General features: G+C 37.8%; 1 protein-coding gene across 2 annotated transcripts; it reads right to left on the bottom strand.

Moving 5' to 3' along the window:
• Positions 1-6,512: 6,512 nt before the first annotated feature.
• On the bottom strand, positions 6,513-13,399 carry pigr (polymeric immunoglobulin receptor). 2 transcript variants are annotated; one of them, XM_037788606.1, is made up of 8 exons: positions 13,237-13,399; positions 12,288-12,635; positions 11,427-11,508; positions 10,992-11,218; positions 8,273-8,363; positions 7,550-7,638; positions 7,367-7,416; positions 6,513-7,248 (listed from the first exon to the last, which is right to left on the bottom strand). In XM_037788606.1, exons 1-8 carry the CDS (start codon positions 13,382-13,384, stop codon positions 7,165-7,167), a joined length of 1,119 nt encoding a protein of 372 aa, XP_037644534.1. In that variant the 5' UTR covers positions 13,385-13,399; the 3' UTR covers positions 6,513-7,164. The 2 variants fall into 2 exon arrangements, with proteins under 2 accessions (XP_037644534.1, XP_037644535.1); XM_037788607.1 differs by having other exon boundaries at positions 8,273-8,360.
• Between the last annotated feature and the right edge of the window lie 309 nt (positions 13,400-13,708).

The following is a 13,708-nucleotide window of genomic DNA, read 5'->3' as shown; positions in this document are numbered from 1 at the left end:
CCCGCTAGCTGTACATTATCCCGCTTATTACACGGCTGCTTACTTAAGAAATCAATAATTTGACACAAAAACGGTCCGCCAGAGTCCGACATTAGAACTGCGCCCATAGCAACAGTCTGTTATACATAGTAACGGACTGCTATAAAGAAATAACAGACCACCTTGATTGACCAATCACAATCAAGAATTCAACAAAGCAGTGTAATAAAGAATAATAATGCAACATATTTTTCATTGTTATATTTTGTGAGTCAAATCTGAATCTGTAACGTAACCAGTAGCAGGTAAACACTAAGTAGTATACAGTTGAGTTGCATTTTTACGTGCTTAGGGGCCTTTAAGGTAAGTTACTTCGGGGTGCAATGAGTGACGCCGTCGGCACCTGTTGCTGATGTCAGCCACTTTTTAATTTTCCACAACCTGTCATAGTGACAAATGCCGGTTCAATCGGTTGGCTTAAAATCAAACCGGTGTAAACTCGGTACACCAGACCGAACCGGCAAAACTGTAAATCGACCCAACTCTACCGTTCAGGAGTACAGGAAGTATTTCCACATTAGGTTTGATGTGAGGTCTACCTTTTAACAGTAATATGCACAGGGGAGTACACAGGGTACCTGCCTGTGCCCTTCATTTCCATCCCCGCCATGCTCTCTCAGCCGGTGAGAGGCACTCTGGTAAGTCACGTTGGATCTAATGTTTGAAAAGGATCCGGCAACTAGGTACCGTTTTGTTTTTATTCTACCGTTACTATAGAAACACCGGGGGGAAATATGCCTCTTCCTCCGTGCAGCTTATGGTGATGGACCATCCCCAAAACAGCAGTGTACTTTCAGTATCTCAGGCTTCCAGGTAGCTTATAGTCATGCATATTACGTTATTTTTATCCTAGTTAATCTCTCTGTCCACTTATGTCTGCATGAACGAGAACAGTGCAATATTTAATGAGGACTATACATGCTTGTGAAAAGCTTTGGCCTTCATACCGACTTGTCACGGAGCATAGAAGAGCCCTCCATGTTCCCCTCTGATGCCCTTATTATCTGCAGCAGCCATGCACGAGGAGAGTGTAAATGTATTGATTGTTGATATCCTCAAATAGCAGGACTCAAGGGAACTGTTACAGAAATGCAATTTCTAATGCATGAGCAAGAATTGGAATGTTTTCATATTGAATGGAAAAACGAATGAATGTTATATTTAAATCCTGTATTTTTCTGTGTGGAGCTCGGTGCTGACAAGCAACAGCCTCGGGCTTTTTGTCATTTTTTTTTTTCTACAGAATGTCTGTGGTGTTTGGTCAGGAAAAAGGATCATTTTTTGTCCATGAATAGACACACACATACACACATACACACACACACACACACACACACACGGCAGTATATAACAGAAAGAACATATTTCATACAGGGTTGACCTCCATCTAGTGGCAGAACCGATTCCACTTGAAACGCATTTAGATTAATGACTGAGTCCATGTAACATCGACACAGTGGTGAAACTCAACTAGACTAGAGCGGGCTACAGACAGTAGATAGACTAGAACACAATAGAATAGAGTGGAACATAATAGAACAGAGCAGAATAGAATAAAATAGAACATAATAGAATAGAATAGAGCAGAATACAATAAACTAAAACATAATAGAATAGAATACAATAGAACATAATAGAATAATATAGAGCAGAATACAATAAACTAAAACATGATAGAATAAAATGGAATAAAACAGGCTAAAACATAATAGAACAGAGCGGAATATAATAAAGATAATAGAATAAAATAGAATAGAATACAATAGAACATAATAGAAAAGAATAGACAGGATACAATAAACTAAACATAATATAATAGAATGGAATAGAACAGACTAGAACATAGTAGAACAGAGCAGAGTAGAATAAAATAGAACATAATAGATTAAAATGAAACATAACAGAATAGAATACAACATAGTAGAACAGAGCAGAATATAATAAAATATAACATAATAGATTAAAACGAAACATAATAGAACAGACTAGAACATAATAAAACAGAGCAGAATATCATAAAATAGAACATAATAGATTAAAATGAAACATAATAAAAATACAACATAGTGGAACAGAGCAGAGTAGAATAAAATAGAACATAATAGATTAAAATGAAACATAACAGAATGGAATACAACACAGTAGAACTGAGCAGAATAGAATAAAATAGAACAAAAAGATTAAAATGAAACAATAGAATAGAATACAATATAGTAGAACAGAGCAGAGTAGAATAAAATAGAACACGATAGATTAAAATGAAATATAATAGAATAGAATACAACATAGTAGAACAGAACAGAGTAGAATAAAATAGATTATAATGAAACATAATAGAATACAATACAACATAGTAGAAAAGAGCAGAATAGAATAAAATAGAAGATAGAACAGAGCAGAATAGATAAAATAGAACATAATAGAATAGAAGTGTAGCATAATTCATTAAGCGCCACCAAATCATAGTGCAGCCTATCACAAACCGTTGGTAATTTATAGGCAAAGTAAATTTATTTCTGTAGCACATTTCTGCAACATGTCCATTCAGAGTGTTTTACATAAAACATCGAAAGCAGCGAGAAAAAAATTAAATACAATTTAAAAACAGTCACTAAAGAGCCAGGAGAATAGAAAATAAAATACAAGACAGGTATAAAATACAAGAATAAATATTACAGTGCAGTATTAGTAATTAATAATTATCTGATTTATAGAGAGTCTCTAAAGAATCGTGTTTTTTTTTCATTTCACCTTTATTTATCAGATATTTCATTTAATTAAAAAATGACGAATCCCCGGTAAATGACCAAGTATTTAATTAAGGGGAGGATGGATGAGTAAAAAAATTCACAGCTGCCATAACATTTTAAATGCAATTATTTCAAAGGCGACAATGTAAATAGCAATTATAGCCATCAAAGTTATAAGAAAAGTTTCATTATAATGGGATGAAATGAAAGAAAAATCCCTATTTACATAGCACTACTAATGATGTAGTGTTGTCTTAAAGAATATTTCTACCCTGTTGCTCTAATTTAACCTTTAATTCAACATTTATTTAACCAGGTAAGTCCCGTTGAGGTTGGAAACCTCTTTTGCAACGGAGTCCTGGCCAAGACTGCAGCATAAAAGCTCATACACAGTCACGTGCTGTATCCGGTGAGTCCAGTAATTAGTCCGCTCCCTCGACCTCGTTATCCCAACACAGTCCGTCCTTATCGAAAGTTTTTGATTTAATGTAGTGGCCGTTTCATCATGCTCCAAGTTCCTAGGCCGCTTACTCTGCAAGGTATCTCAGTTATGACTCGTGTTCCAATTTTTCCAATTTCAATCCTCTTTTGTGAAGACCCAATGCACTCACTGGAGGCAGGGAAAACTTGAACGGTTTATTTGAGAATCAATTACAACGTTACGGTAGGTGATTTCCATCAAAGGTACATCTCGCCCGGTCCACTACCAACTAGATGTTTCATATACGTTATCACACTATCGCTGTACACTATAATAGCCTACGCTATATACAGTATAACACGGTTAACTCGGTCAAAAACTTGTTGCGATCCACACTTACGCAGACTTCACAGCATCTTCCAAAAGCTTTTTTTTGGCCATGCGCACTTAAAATAAACAATAAAATGTCCTTTCTATCACTTTATAACAAGAAAATGGTAAAAAAAAAAAACACAATCCTACAAGGTCACTATTCAATTTATACAAAAACTGTAGTACAAAATATAACTTATTATATGTCAAGCCAACATAAACAGTTTTACCAAATATAACTATGTGCATAATTGTTAAGATCAGGGCTGTCAAAGTTAACGCGATAATTACGTGTCAACGCAAAGTCGTTTTAACGCCACTAATTTCTTTAACGCATTAACGCAACTTGTGATTTTTAGGTTGTTTTAAAGCTTAAGTAGCCTAAAGATACTGGCATTATATGAAACTAAAAACCCTAAAGAATCCATTGGTACCAACCATGTCGTACTAGCTTGTCGCGAAAGAGGCTAAATAACGCTCCAAACTTGTGCTCAATTTTGGGAATGTGAATGAAAATGGGTTCTATGGGTACCCATGAGTCTCCTCTTTACAGACATGCCCACTTTATGATAATCACATGCAGTTTGGGGCAACTCATAGTCAAGTCAGCACACTATAGATACACACAACAGTATTTGGGGAAATAGGCTTAATAGCTTTCTCTTTACGCCAAAGGTCTTGAAAAGCGAAAAAAATAGTCCAAGTGATGTACATGGGTGCAGGCATTCTAAGCTTACATGACACCACGAAGGAACACTGTAATGTAATTTTATTTTCCCATTTTCCTGTATCCGAAACAACAAAATGGCCTTCCCTCATATGAAAGGAAGACAAAGTCATCACCAAGAGTTCCAAGCTCTATTTGGTCCAACCGCCGTCTCATTAACTCGTTCAATTTACAATACTAACACGTCGTTTGAGGTTCAGTATATGCATGAAAGCATGAAATGTAGAGCTGTTCTCATTCAGAGTTAATTTGTGAACTCCTCCGAATGGTTTCCGTCTTCATTTGCTCAACTTCTTTCTTAAAATAACTCATAACAATGTTCACATTGACTGAATTTGCTTCCACAAGTTCTCTGTCAAACAGACTATGTATGCATGCCTAAATGTGTTAATTAGCCATCCCATTATATTGTTATGCAATAACCACTGCAGTCTAGTCCTGCTAAAAAAGCAACCGCAGCTGAAAATGTGCCGTCAGTCCTGTGGGGTTTCTGTGCAGACAAGATTTACAATCTTGCACTTGTTATTCATTCACATTGTACCTTTTTCTGTGCAGCAGTTAGAAGTGACAAACAGCAGTTTGGAGCTGACAACAATTCCCATAACAGAGCTCAATGTTATCTCTAAACCGGGGATAGTCGGTGTGCATGACCAGCGTGATCATTAGACCTGAAGAGGGTATTATTTCTTGAGCAGCAATTCATTACATACTTGACGTGGAAAGACTTGAAATAATGAATAATAGAACAAACGTGATAAGCCTGAGGTGTCCTCACTTGAATGTTAGTTTATTACAGCTAGGGCTGTCAATCGATTTCAAATATTTAATCGCATGAGTGTCCATAGTTAAACGCAAATTAATCACACATTTTTTATCTGTTCAAAATGTACCTTAGAGGGTATTTAATACTCTTATCAACATGGGAGTGGACAAATATGCTTGCTCTATGCAAATGTATGTATATATTTATTATTGGAAATCAATTAACAACACAAAACAATGACAAATATTTTCCAGAAACCCTCACAAGTACTGCATTTAGAATTAAAAGACCTCTTTGAGAATGGCCACGCCAGTTTTTCTTCACCAAAATTTAGCAGACGTTTGGAGCGTTATTTATCCTCCTTCCCGACAAGCTAGTATGACATAGTTGGTACCAATGGATTCCTTAGGTTTTTTCTAGTTTCATATGATTCACTCGAGCCAAAAAACTTTGGAATGTACCACCAATTTGCTAAAATCCCCAAATTCCAACAGAAAATATGATAATGCATAATACATGAGCTCAGTGTCGTTAGTGGTAGTTACAGCGCTGCTTCTGGAAAATAAATTGAATAGAAGACCACATGCATCTGTGCGGAAAATATGGGTGCTGAGGGTGCTGTAGGCCTTTTTTTAACTACAATGGAAATAAATATATTATTAAAATGTTTTTAGAAGACGCACGGGACGGCAAGGATCAAGGTGCTGTAATTCATCAATACAATGTTATGTGTTGCAAAAGCAGTACATAATATCTCCGATGAAAGTGGACATATTTTCTGACCCCATCACCCAAAATTTACAAATCCTCGAACAAAACCCTCAATTTCAATAATGTGTTTCAGTTAGTCTTTTTTTATTAAATCAACTTTGTTTAATGAATGTAACTCGTCAGCTAAACGCCAACAAATATGGATATTTTGTTAGATAAAAAACATGTTGTGATTTTGGGAAATTATTACGTCTATCTTTTTCTAATACATTTTGACTTTTGGATTTGGAAATATTTGGATCACACGAGTTGGAAACAGTCTTACCACTGGAAGCTAATTCTACAAATAGTATAACACTAATAATAGTAGTGTATCCTGAGCTCCATCTGCAACTGTGCAGAAATACTGGGTTTAAACAGAATGTGGCCGACTAAATAGCAAAAATATATATATATCTTTTTAAATACTTTTATATACAGACTTTTGTAGAAAAGTGTGTTATTATGATTTTAGTTATACATGTGCAAATTTAATTTTGATAGCCTCAGAGCTGGCACCTCCTGTGATCTTTTGCGCCCCCCTAAGGGGGCGCCAGACCCCAGGTTGGGAACCACTGCCCTAAGCGATAGCAAGTTTTCTCTCTAAGCTTTTTGGTCATTATCTATAGTGATAATTATGGTCAAAAATGATGAAAATTTGCATAGTTTAAAGTAAAAAAAAACTTCAAATTTTCTTTGGGGAGGACCCTCATATTAAAGATGAAACCTTTATTTGTCATAGTACATACAGGTACATACATGAAATTTGACCACTGCATTTAACCCATCCTAAGTATTTTTAGGAGCAGTGGGCTGCTGCAAGCGCCCGAGGAGCATCTTGGGGTTTTAGTGTCTCGCTCAAGGACATTTCGACATGCAGTCTGTAGGAGCCAGTGATTGAACCGCCGGCCTTGTGGTTAAAGGATGACCCGCTCTACCCACTGAGCTACAGCCGCATATTCCCCATATTCCACTTATCCCAAGGCTGCACAGCACCTAAGCCCTCTAAAAACACAGGAGGACCTGAGAGTTTGTGTAAAAGGCTGTTAATAACTATTCAATATAAATGATCCTGGCCATTCAAATTAAGGCTAAACATATGAATGTTGCGCAGCATTTAGTATGATGTCATTATATAGACTGACTTTCTCTCAGCTCCCTCAACTCTGACTGAGTGACTTCTAGCATCCCTGACCACATAATTATATTCTGGTAACTTCGCCTTAGTATACTCTCGTATATAAGATCCCCAGCCTATAGCAGTAAAGCATGTTCAGTGAACAAACACAAACATTACATTCAGTTACAAAGAGTAACAATAAACACAGTGCGCTGACAAAGCTCAGTGAATATATACGCCCTGGGAATCCCTTTTCAGGAAAACGACAGCAGCGTTTTGCGGGTCATCTGAATCTCCTGAGTACTCCTATGGGAGACAGAAAGAAAAATGAGTATAACAATCGCTAAAGTGTATCCTTGATAATGGTGTTTATCTTTAAATAGTGTGTAATAGAATAGTGACAGATATTTTAATGGGAGCTTACATTGTGCTTTGCTTTTATCGCCTTCACTTGTCTCAGCACAGGATCCCGCTCTAGAAATGGATATTGAGGATATTTAAGCTACAAATAGTAATGCAAATATGTTAGATATATTTAATGCATGTATAATATTTCATAGGAGGTTAGTGGCATGATTATATTCAAAGAAATGACAAGTTGCCTTACTGTGCTGTTTCCACCACTTTCTCGCCAATATGGCCAAGCCCACAAGGAGCATTACAGAAGCACACACCAGCAAAGACTCCAAGATCAGACTAAAACACAGACAAGAACACAGTGGTAGTTCAGTTTACTATACTGCATCTGTTCTAACATGTAGGGCTGGGATGATTCACCTATCTCCAGATTCGATACTATGATGATACTTGGTTGCCGATTCGATATGTATTGCGATTCAATATTGCAATTTATTGCGATTTTTGTTAACCTTTTTTAACACTAGACCATGGGGATAAAGTTGAATGACAGCTTTAGCCGTGATTTCTATCTCTGCTTTTCCTGACAATGTGTGAAACCCAAAGTGTTTCCATACTTTACTGGATGTGTAGTATTTAAAATGTGAAGGTGCAGGCCGTATCCATGCAGACCCTTCGCCGTTTTCTACTTTTTTGTTTTGGCTTGCAGCGGCCGGCTGCTGTTTGTTTTGGTTGACGGATACGGAACAGATATGACGTTACGTTACTCAAATAAAAGCTGTAACTTCCTTTTACCTCTGCATAGACTCAAATGAAACTATCTATTGTTATTAAAAAATCTATTTCAAAATCGTAGAAAAAAACAAAGATCACAATACATGAATGAATTTTTTTCCCACCCCTATCGTAACATGACAGATTTCTCATAAACAGCAGCTTAAATCACAAGCATAGAGTAATGCTTCACTGTTACCTGTGACTGGACTCCTTAGTGATGGGTTTGGGTGGAGGCAGGTATGCAAGAACCCGACTCCGTGTAGGTGGGGATGTGACAGACACTGCTGCTGAAAAATAATGTACTATTTATAAGCAAGAGTGATTGTAGCAGCACCCACAGAGTTCATAACGTCAATATTCTTTGATAAGTGACTCATGATAATCAATACCTTGTACAGCTTGAGACCTAGGAGCCCCTGCCGTCTGTCACAAACACATATTGATCCTTAAAGCTGCTTTTGGCTACTTCTCATTTCGGCAGGCGCAGAGTGATGTGGGGAAAAGGCCACGTACTTGCAGATTTGTGCCTCTTTTCATACCTACATTGTCTGGCTTCAATAGTTTTTTAATAACGTTCGGGAGTTTCAATTGGCAAGTCGGATCACCATCTAAACAACTCCCCATAGTACTCTGATTTGTCTGGCTTCCACCCACTAGGCTCAACAGATTTTTAATAGATGTTTCCCAGGCAGAAATTTCATAGTGAGAACTGAGCTTGTGAGATTTGGGCTGGCTTTGCGAAGCTCATGGCTTAGGATGATTTAAAAAAACAAAACAAGTATTTTTAAAGCTGTACCAATCAATATTTATGAGTCAAATGAGTATGCATAATGTGAAAGTGGTTGCTAATAGTGGCAAACTCACAGATAATTACCACTCAACTCTGCAGTTCCCCTCAGCTTAATAGAGTGCTGCAGGGATGACGTATTTCTGTAGGCCAACCAGGAAGTTAGCATCGCCCCGTTTCCCTTGACAAAAAGCCAATGGGATTTTTCCATTGGAGTTTGGATTATTGCAGAAAATAAGCTCTGTGGCAAACAAAATGTTATGATACTAACACGTTTTGTTCAGCAAGATAATCTTCACAAATGAGTTTCATGATTTTTGAAGCGTGAATACAATCGCCAGAAGTAAAAAAAAAAGCTAACGTTAACGGCTATAAATGACTGATTTCAATATCACCACCACTAAACTAAAGGCGGACTAGTGTTCGGCTTAATGACGTTTATTGTCCCTGACAACCTTTGTAGTCTCATTTAGCCACTTGTTAGCAACCGCCTTCTTAAGACATGTAAAAGCTTCAAAATTGGGGTATTTACTGACGTATTTTATGTTGTAGAACAAGATGTTAAAATCTCTTAAGCTTGCGTTAACCACAGACCTTATTTGAAGAATCTAACAGGTTTTCGGACTCATTTCCTGCAGCACTCTTGAGAATTTTAGTGTCTTTAAGCTCATTGTTTTGGTTTCTCAGCCCACAACTTGTATTGTTTTGTTCACTCTCATGGCTCTCATGAACGCTGTTTCCAGCCAAAGCTGGTGAACATAGTGGCGCATGCAGCAGCTAATGAGTTGGATATTTTTCTCATGAGTTGGTGGAAACCAAAACAAAGCTAAAAGGAGAGTAAATATTGGTATTCACCAAGGGGCAGAAACACAATTTTAATGCAATGCTAATGTTGCTCCATGGATGCGTAAATAGGATATTTGCTAAAACTTTTGGCATTTCAACTTTATAAGGTGATAATATGGAAACCCAACCCATTCAAAAAACCCATTGACTTTGATACAAGGGAACCAGAAGTGCTAAAATGCTAACTCATTTCTGGGTTTTAGGACTCAATCCTGCTGCACCCTTGAGAATTTGTCTTTAAGCTCATTGTTTTCGTTTCTCAGCTCGCAAATTTATTGTTTTGTTCACTCTCGTGGCTCTCATGTAACCTTGTTTCCAGCCACAGCTGTTTTCAGCAAAAAAGCTCTTGCAAAAATTCCACTGTAAACTATCTGACAGCACCAAACAGCAGACAGACAAAGCTGGTGAATATAGTGGCGCAGGCAGCGGGATATTTTTCTCACAAGTTGGTGAAAACCAAAACAAAGCTAATAGGGGAGTGAATATTGGTATTCACCAAGGGGCCGGAAACAAAATTTTAATGCAATGCTTGTGTTGCTCCATGGATGCGTAAATAGGCTCTTTTCTCAAATGTATGAGGTGATAATATGTAAATGTTGTGTTTGCTTGTTCTGCTGCCCCCAAGAGCCAAAAAATCTATCAATACAGCTTTAAATAAAAATCTTGCCTAGTGAAGCTTCAACAGTGACTACATTTACAAGCACAAAATATTCAGTTTTTGCCCTTAAACAGAAAGAGACAATATTCCTGCTTAGCTGTTTACATGGCTAATGAAAATTAATATTCCACTAATATTCCTGTTAACATGTAGCCGTGCATATTCCGATTAACGTAACCGGTGGCGCACTTGTTTGAGCATGCAAACACAGCCTCCCTCTTTCATTCCATCAACCACCAAAGGTGTTGCGATATTTGTGCATATCCAAAAACGTGTTAATATCCAAGTCTTTCATAATGTTTCATAAAAGTAGGTGTGTTTCTTCTTCCGACCAGAAATGTGGGCATATAATATATGTGTATATATATAATATCGGCATATCCCACATGTCTAAATCGGAAAATGCTCCATTTGGAATTAAGCCTGATTCAGAATATCCAAATGTCATATATTGTCATATTCTGAATAATAGTGGAATATTAGTGTGCATGTAAACGTAGTCAATGAATCAAATCGGAATAGCTCACTAACTTGTCTTGATTCCCATTGAATGCAAGATTTTAATAGGATTTGAAAGGATAATTAATGTACATTTTTCATTTCAAGCGTTCTTTGTCAACCTACTAGTCGTGGGTCGGGGTGTGACCTGCACATGCACGGACACCTGCTGCTGTCCTGCAGAACACCAGTACCAGCCGTTATCTCTCATCTGCAGCTTCTTTAAGGTTATAGTGAAAGTCCTAGTTCTGTCATCTCTGATGGCCACTGAAGTGTCTTCGTAGCTCCCTTCAGAACCAGTCAGCAGACAGGAGCTCCAGTCTCCACTCCGACACCACTTCTTTTCACTTTCTCTGTTGGCAAGCAGTCACAGGGGAGTCAGTGAAGGCTGACTGTCCATCAGAGTTCAGCTTGAATTGAAGATTTTGAACAAAGAACCATGTTTCTCAGGTTGCTGTGGCTTTAGGAATGTTGTTTTAAAAGTGAGGATTCCACATGGTCTGATGGTAAACTGACACATGTTATAACAATTGTAATAAGATGAATGGGACAATACATTACCTGTATCTCTCACTGTAGTTGCATTCAACTGTGACACTACTCCCTTCTTCCCCACTCAGCCGGCTGTTGACCACTGACATACCTGCACGAAAGGAATCAACTTATAATACACCCTTAACTTTGTCATCTAAGCATGAAATGGGGATCAATAATAGTTAAACATCACTCCATTACCGCAGTGTATTATTGGGTATTATTAGATTATTATTCAAAGAATTTTAACTTTATCCTGATGTGTTCAAATGTAATGTAATCTAATTTAATCTAAATTATTTTTTGGAGAGAAATTTAATAAAAAAAAATTAATAACTACAGTTGTATGAAATTGTTTTCACAGGAATATAAAATAGATAGTTAACTTCCTAACACTAACGTTACTCTAAGAAGCTTATAATACAGATTTAAACATATTAATGCCAATCAAATCAAAGCAAATGTTTAAATAAAAATACAATAATGTATTTCCTAATTATTTGAATTGTGTGTTTTTATGCGGAAAAGAGATAAATAATTACATATTTTCATTCTGTTAATGTCACAGTTAAGGAAGGCTGAGTTAGGTTGCGTTAAATTGCCTTTTCTATGTTGTTTTTTTACATACATTTACATTTGGGCCACCAAAAATGCGCTTAGGCCACCAAATTTAGGGGCTTGGTGGCCCGTAGCCCACACACAAGGGAAACTCTCGCGAGATTGTTAAGGTTAGGCATCAATCTCGAATAGTTATGGTTAGGGTAGGTCGTCGGGCAGCGAGTCTCGCAAGACTTTTTGCAGATCTCAGATCAGATTTTGCAGATTGCGGGCTCCCTTCTAGACCGGGCCAGTGCTTAAAAATATCAGCGTCAATTCTTGATTACTCACCATGAATGACCGAGATGTAGGTGAAAGCGACATCGTCGGAGTGCCACACGCCTTCTATCTCCACGCCACACATGTACCACCCAGAGTCGTCCTCCTTCAGGTTGTTCATAGTCACAGTGAACACCAGCTGGACCGGGTCGTCAAAGATGCTCACTTTCTTCTCCTCCGCCGGATCGGCCGAACGGGTCTCATCTGTTCGAGCTAAAGTGGTGCAGAACGCCTTCATCTTCCCCCGACACCAGTATTTTACATAGCTGGCATGCTGAGGCTCATAAATGCACGGGACTGTGAGGGATTGACCCTCCATGACCGCAATGTCTCCCTCGGTGGTTACCCTGCAGTGGAAGGCTGATGGAAAGTGGAGATGATTGAATGTTGAACTTAAACTTCCAGTCAAAACAGACTCACAGTTGACATTTCTAATCTATGACTGAGGAACGGTGAAAGTGGCCTGGGGCAACACTTGTACCGCATTTATGGTTTCGGTTTCCTTTGTAACAAAACACTACTTAAACCTCCCTCTCCATACTTCTTATTTCAACATTGGATTATCCCTCTATAATAGAGATTTGGGGGGGACAAACATAACAGGCTTTTTGGAGACTTGACAAAATAAACATCAAACATAGTCTTGCCAAGGGGCAAACTGCACAGAAGCTTGGAAGATTAAACAAAAAAACAACAACACAAAAGCCTTCTCGGGCTCCCGCAGAAAATAACATTAACAACCTTTCTAGTCTGTTTTCAACAAATGATTAATACAGAAGTAATAAAATAATAAAAGGAAGTGAAGCATAAGAATATGCCAAAAGCACATTGTTAAAGTGAGGGGGCGGCATCAAAAACATTTATCATTCTAAGAGCTCTTTTCTCATCAATTATCTGCATACAAAAGCGGCTACAAAGGCATATTGTACAACTTGTGGAAGCATATGATCTCACTTATTACCTGGGATCCATGGCAACAGGATGAGGGCGAGTATAAACGGTTGCAGCATGTTCGCCGTCACTTTGAGGTTTACCGAGTGAACTCTCTCTCTCTCTTGTTGTTCAAACACAGACTCCAGTTTCCGGGATGGCAATTTCCCTGTGGTCATGTGACCATAAATTGGATCCAGATGTCCCAGATTTTAACCATGTGGGTGCCAGTTAGATGTTAATAGTTAAGGAATAATTTACGCAAACACTGTGGCACGACTTTCAGACAGTATTTTTTTGTTTCTCAGCTCATACAACTTTTTTAAAAGGGTGGGGGTAAAAATGTGAATTTCAAAAATTAATTAAAAAAAAGAATTGTATTGTAGGTGACCCATCTGCTAACGTCTTCATCCCCAGACGATTCATTTATTTATTTACATTCTCAGACACTCCCTGTCTGGACTAAACCTCCCAAATTCCACAGAAATCAAGACCTTAGGGGA

This window comes from Sebastes umbrosus, chromosome 12 (assembly GCF_015220745.1).
Source record: "Sebastes umbrosus isolate fSebUmb1 chromosome 12, fSebUmb1.pri, whole genome shotgun sequence".
Lineage (NCBI taxonomy): Eukaryota > Metazoa > Chordata > Actinopteri > Perciformes > Sebastidae > Sebastes > Sebastes umbrosus.
This window is presented reverse-complemented; position numbering and strand designations above follow the sequence as displayed.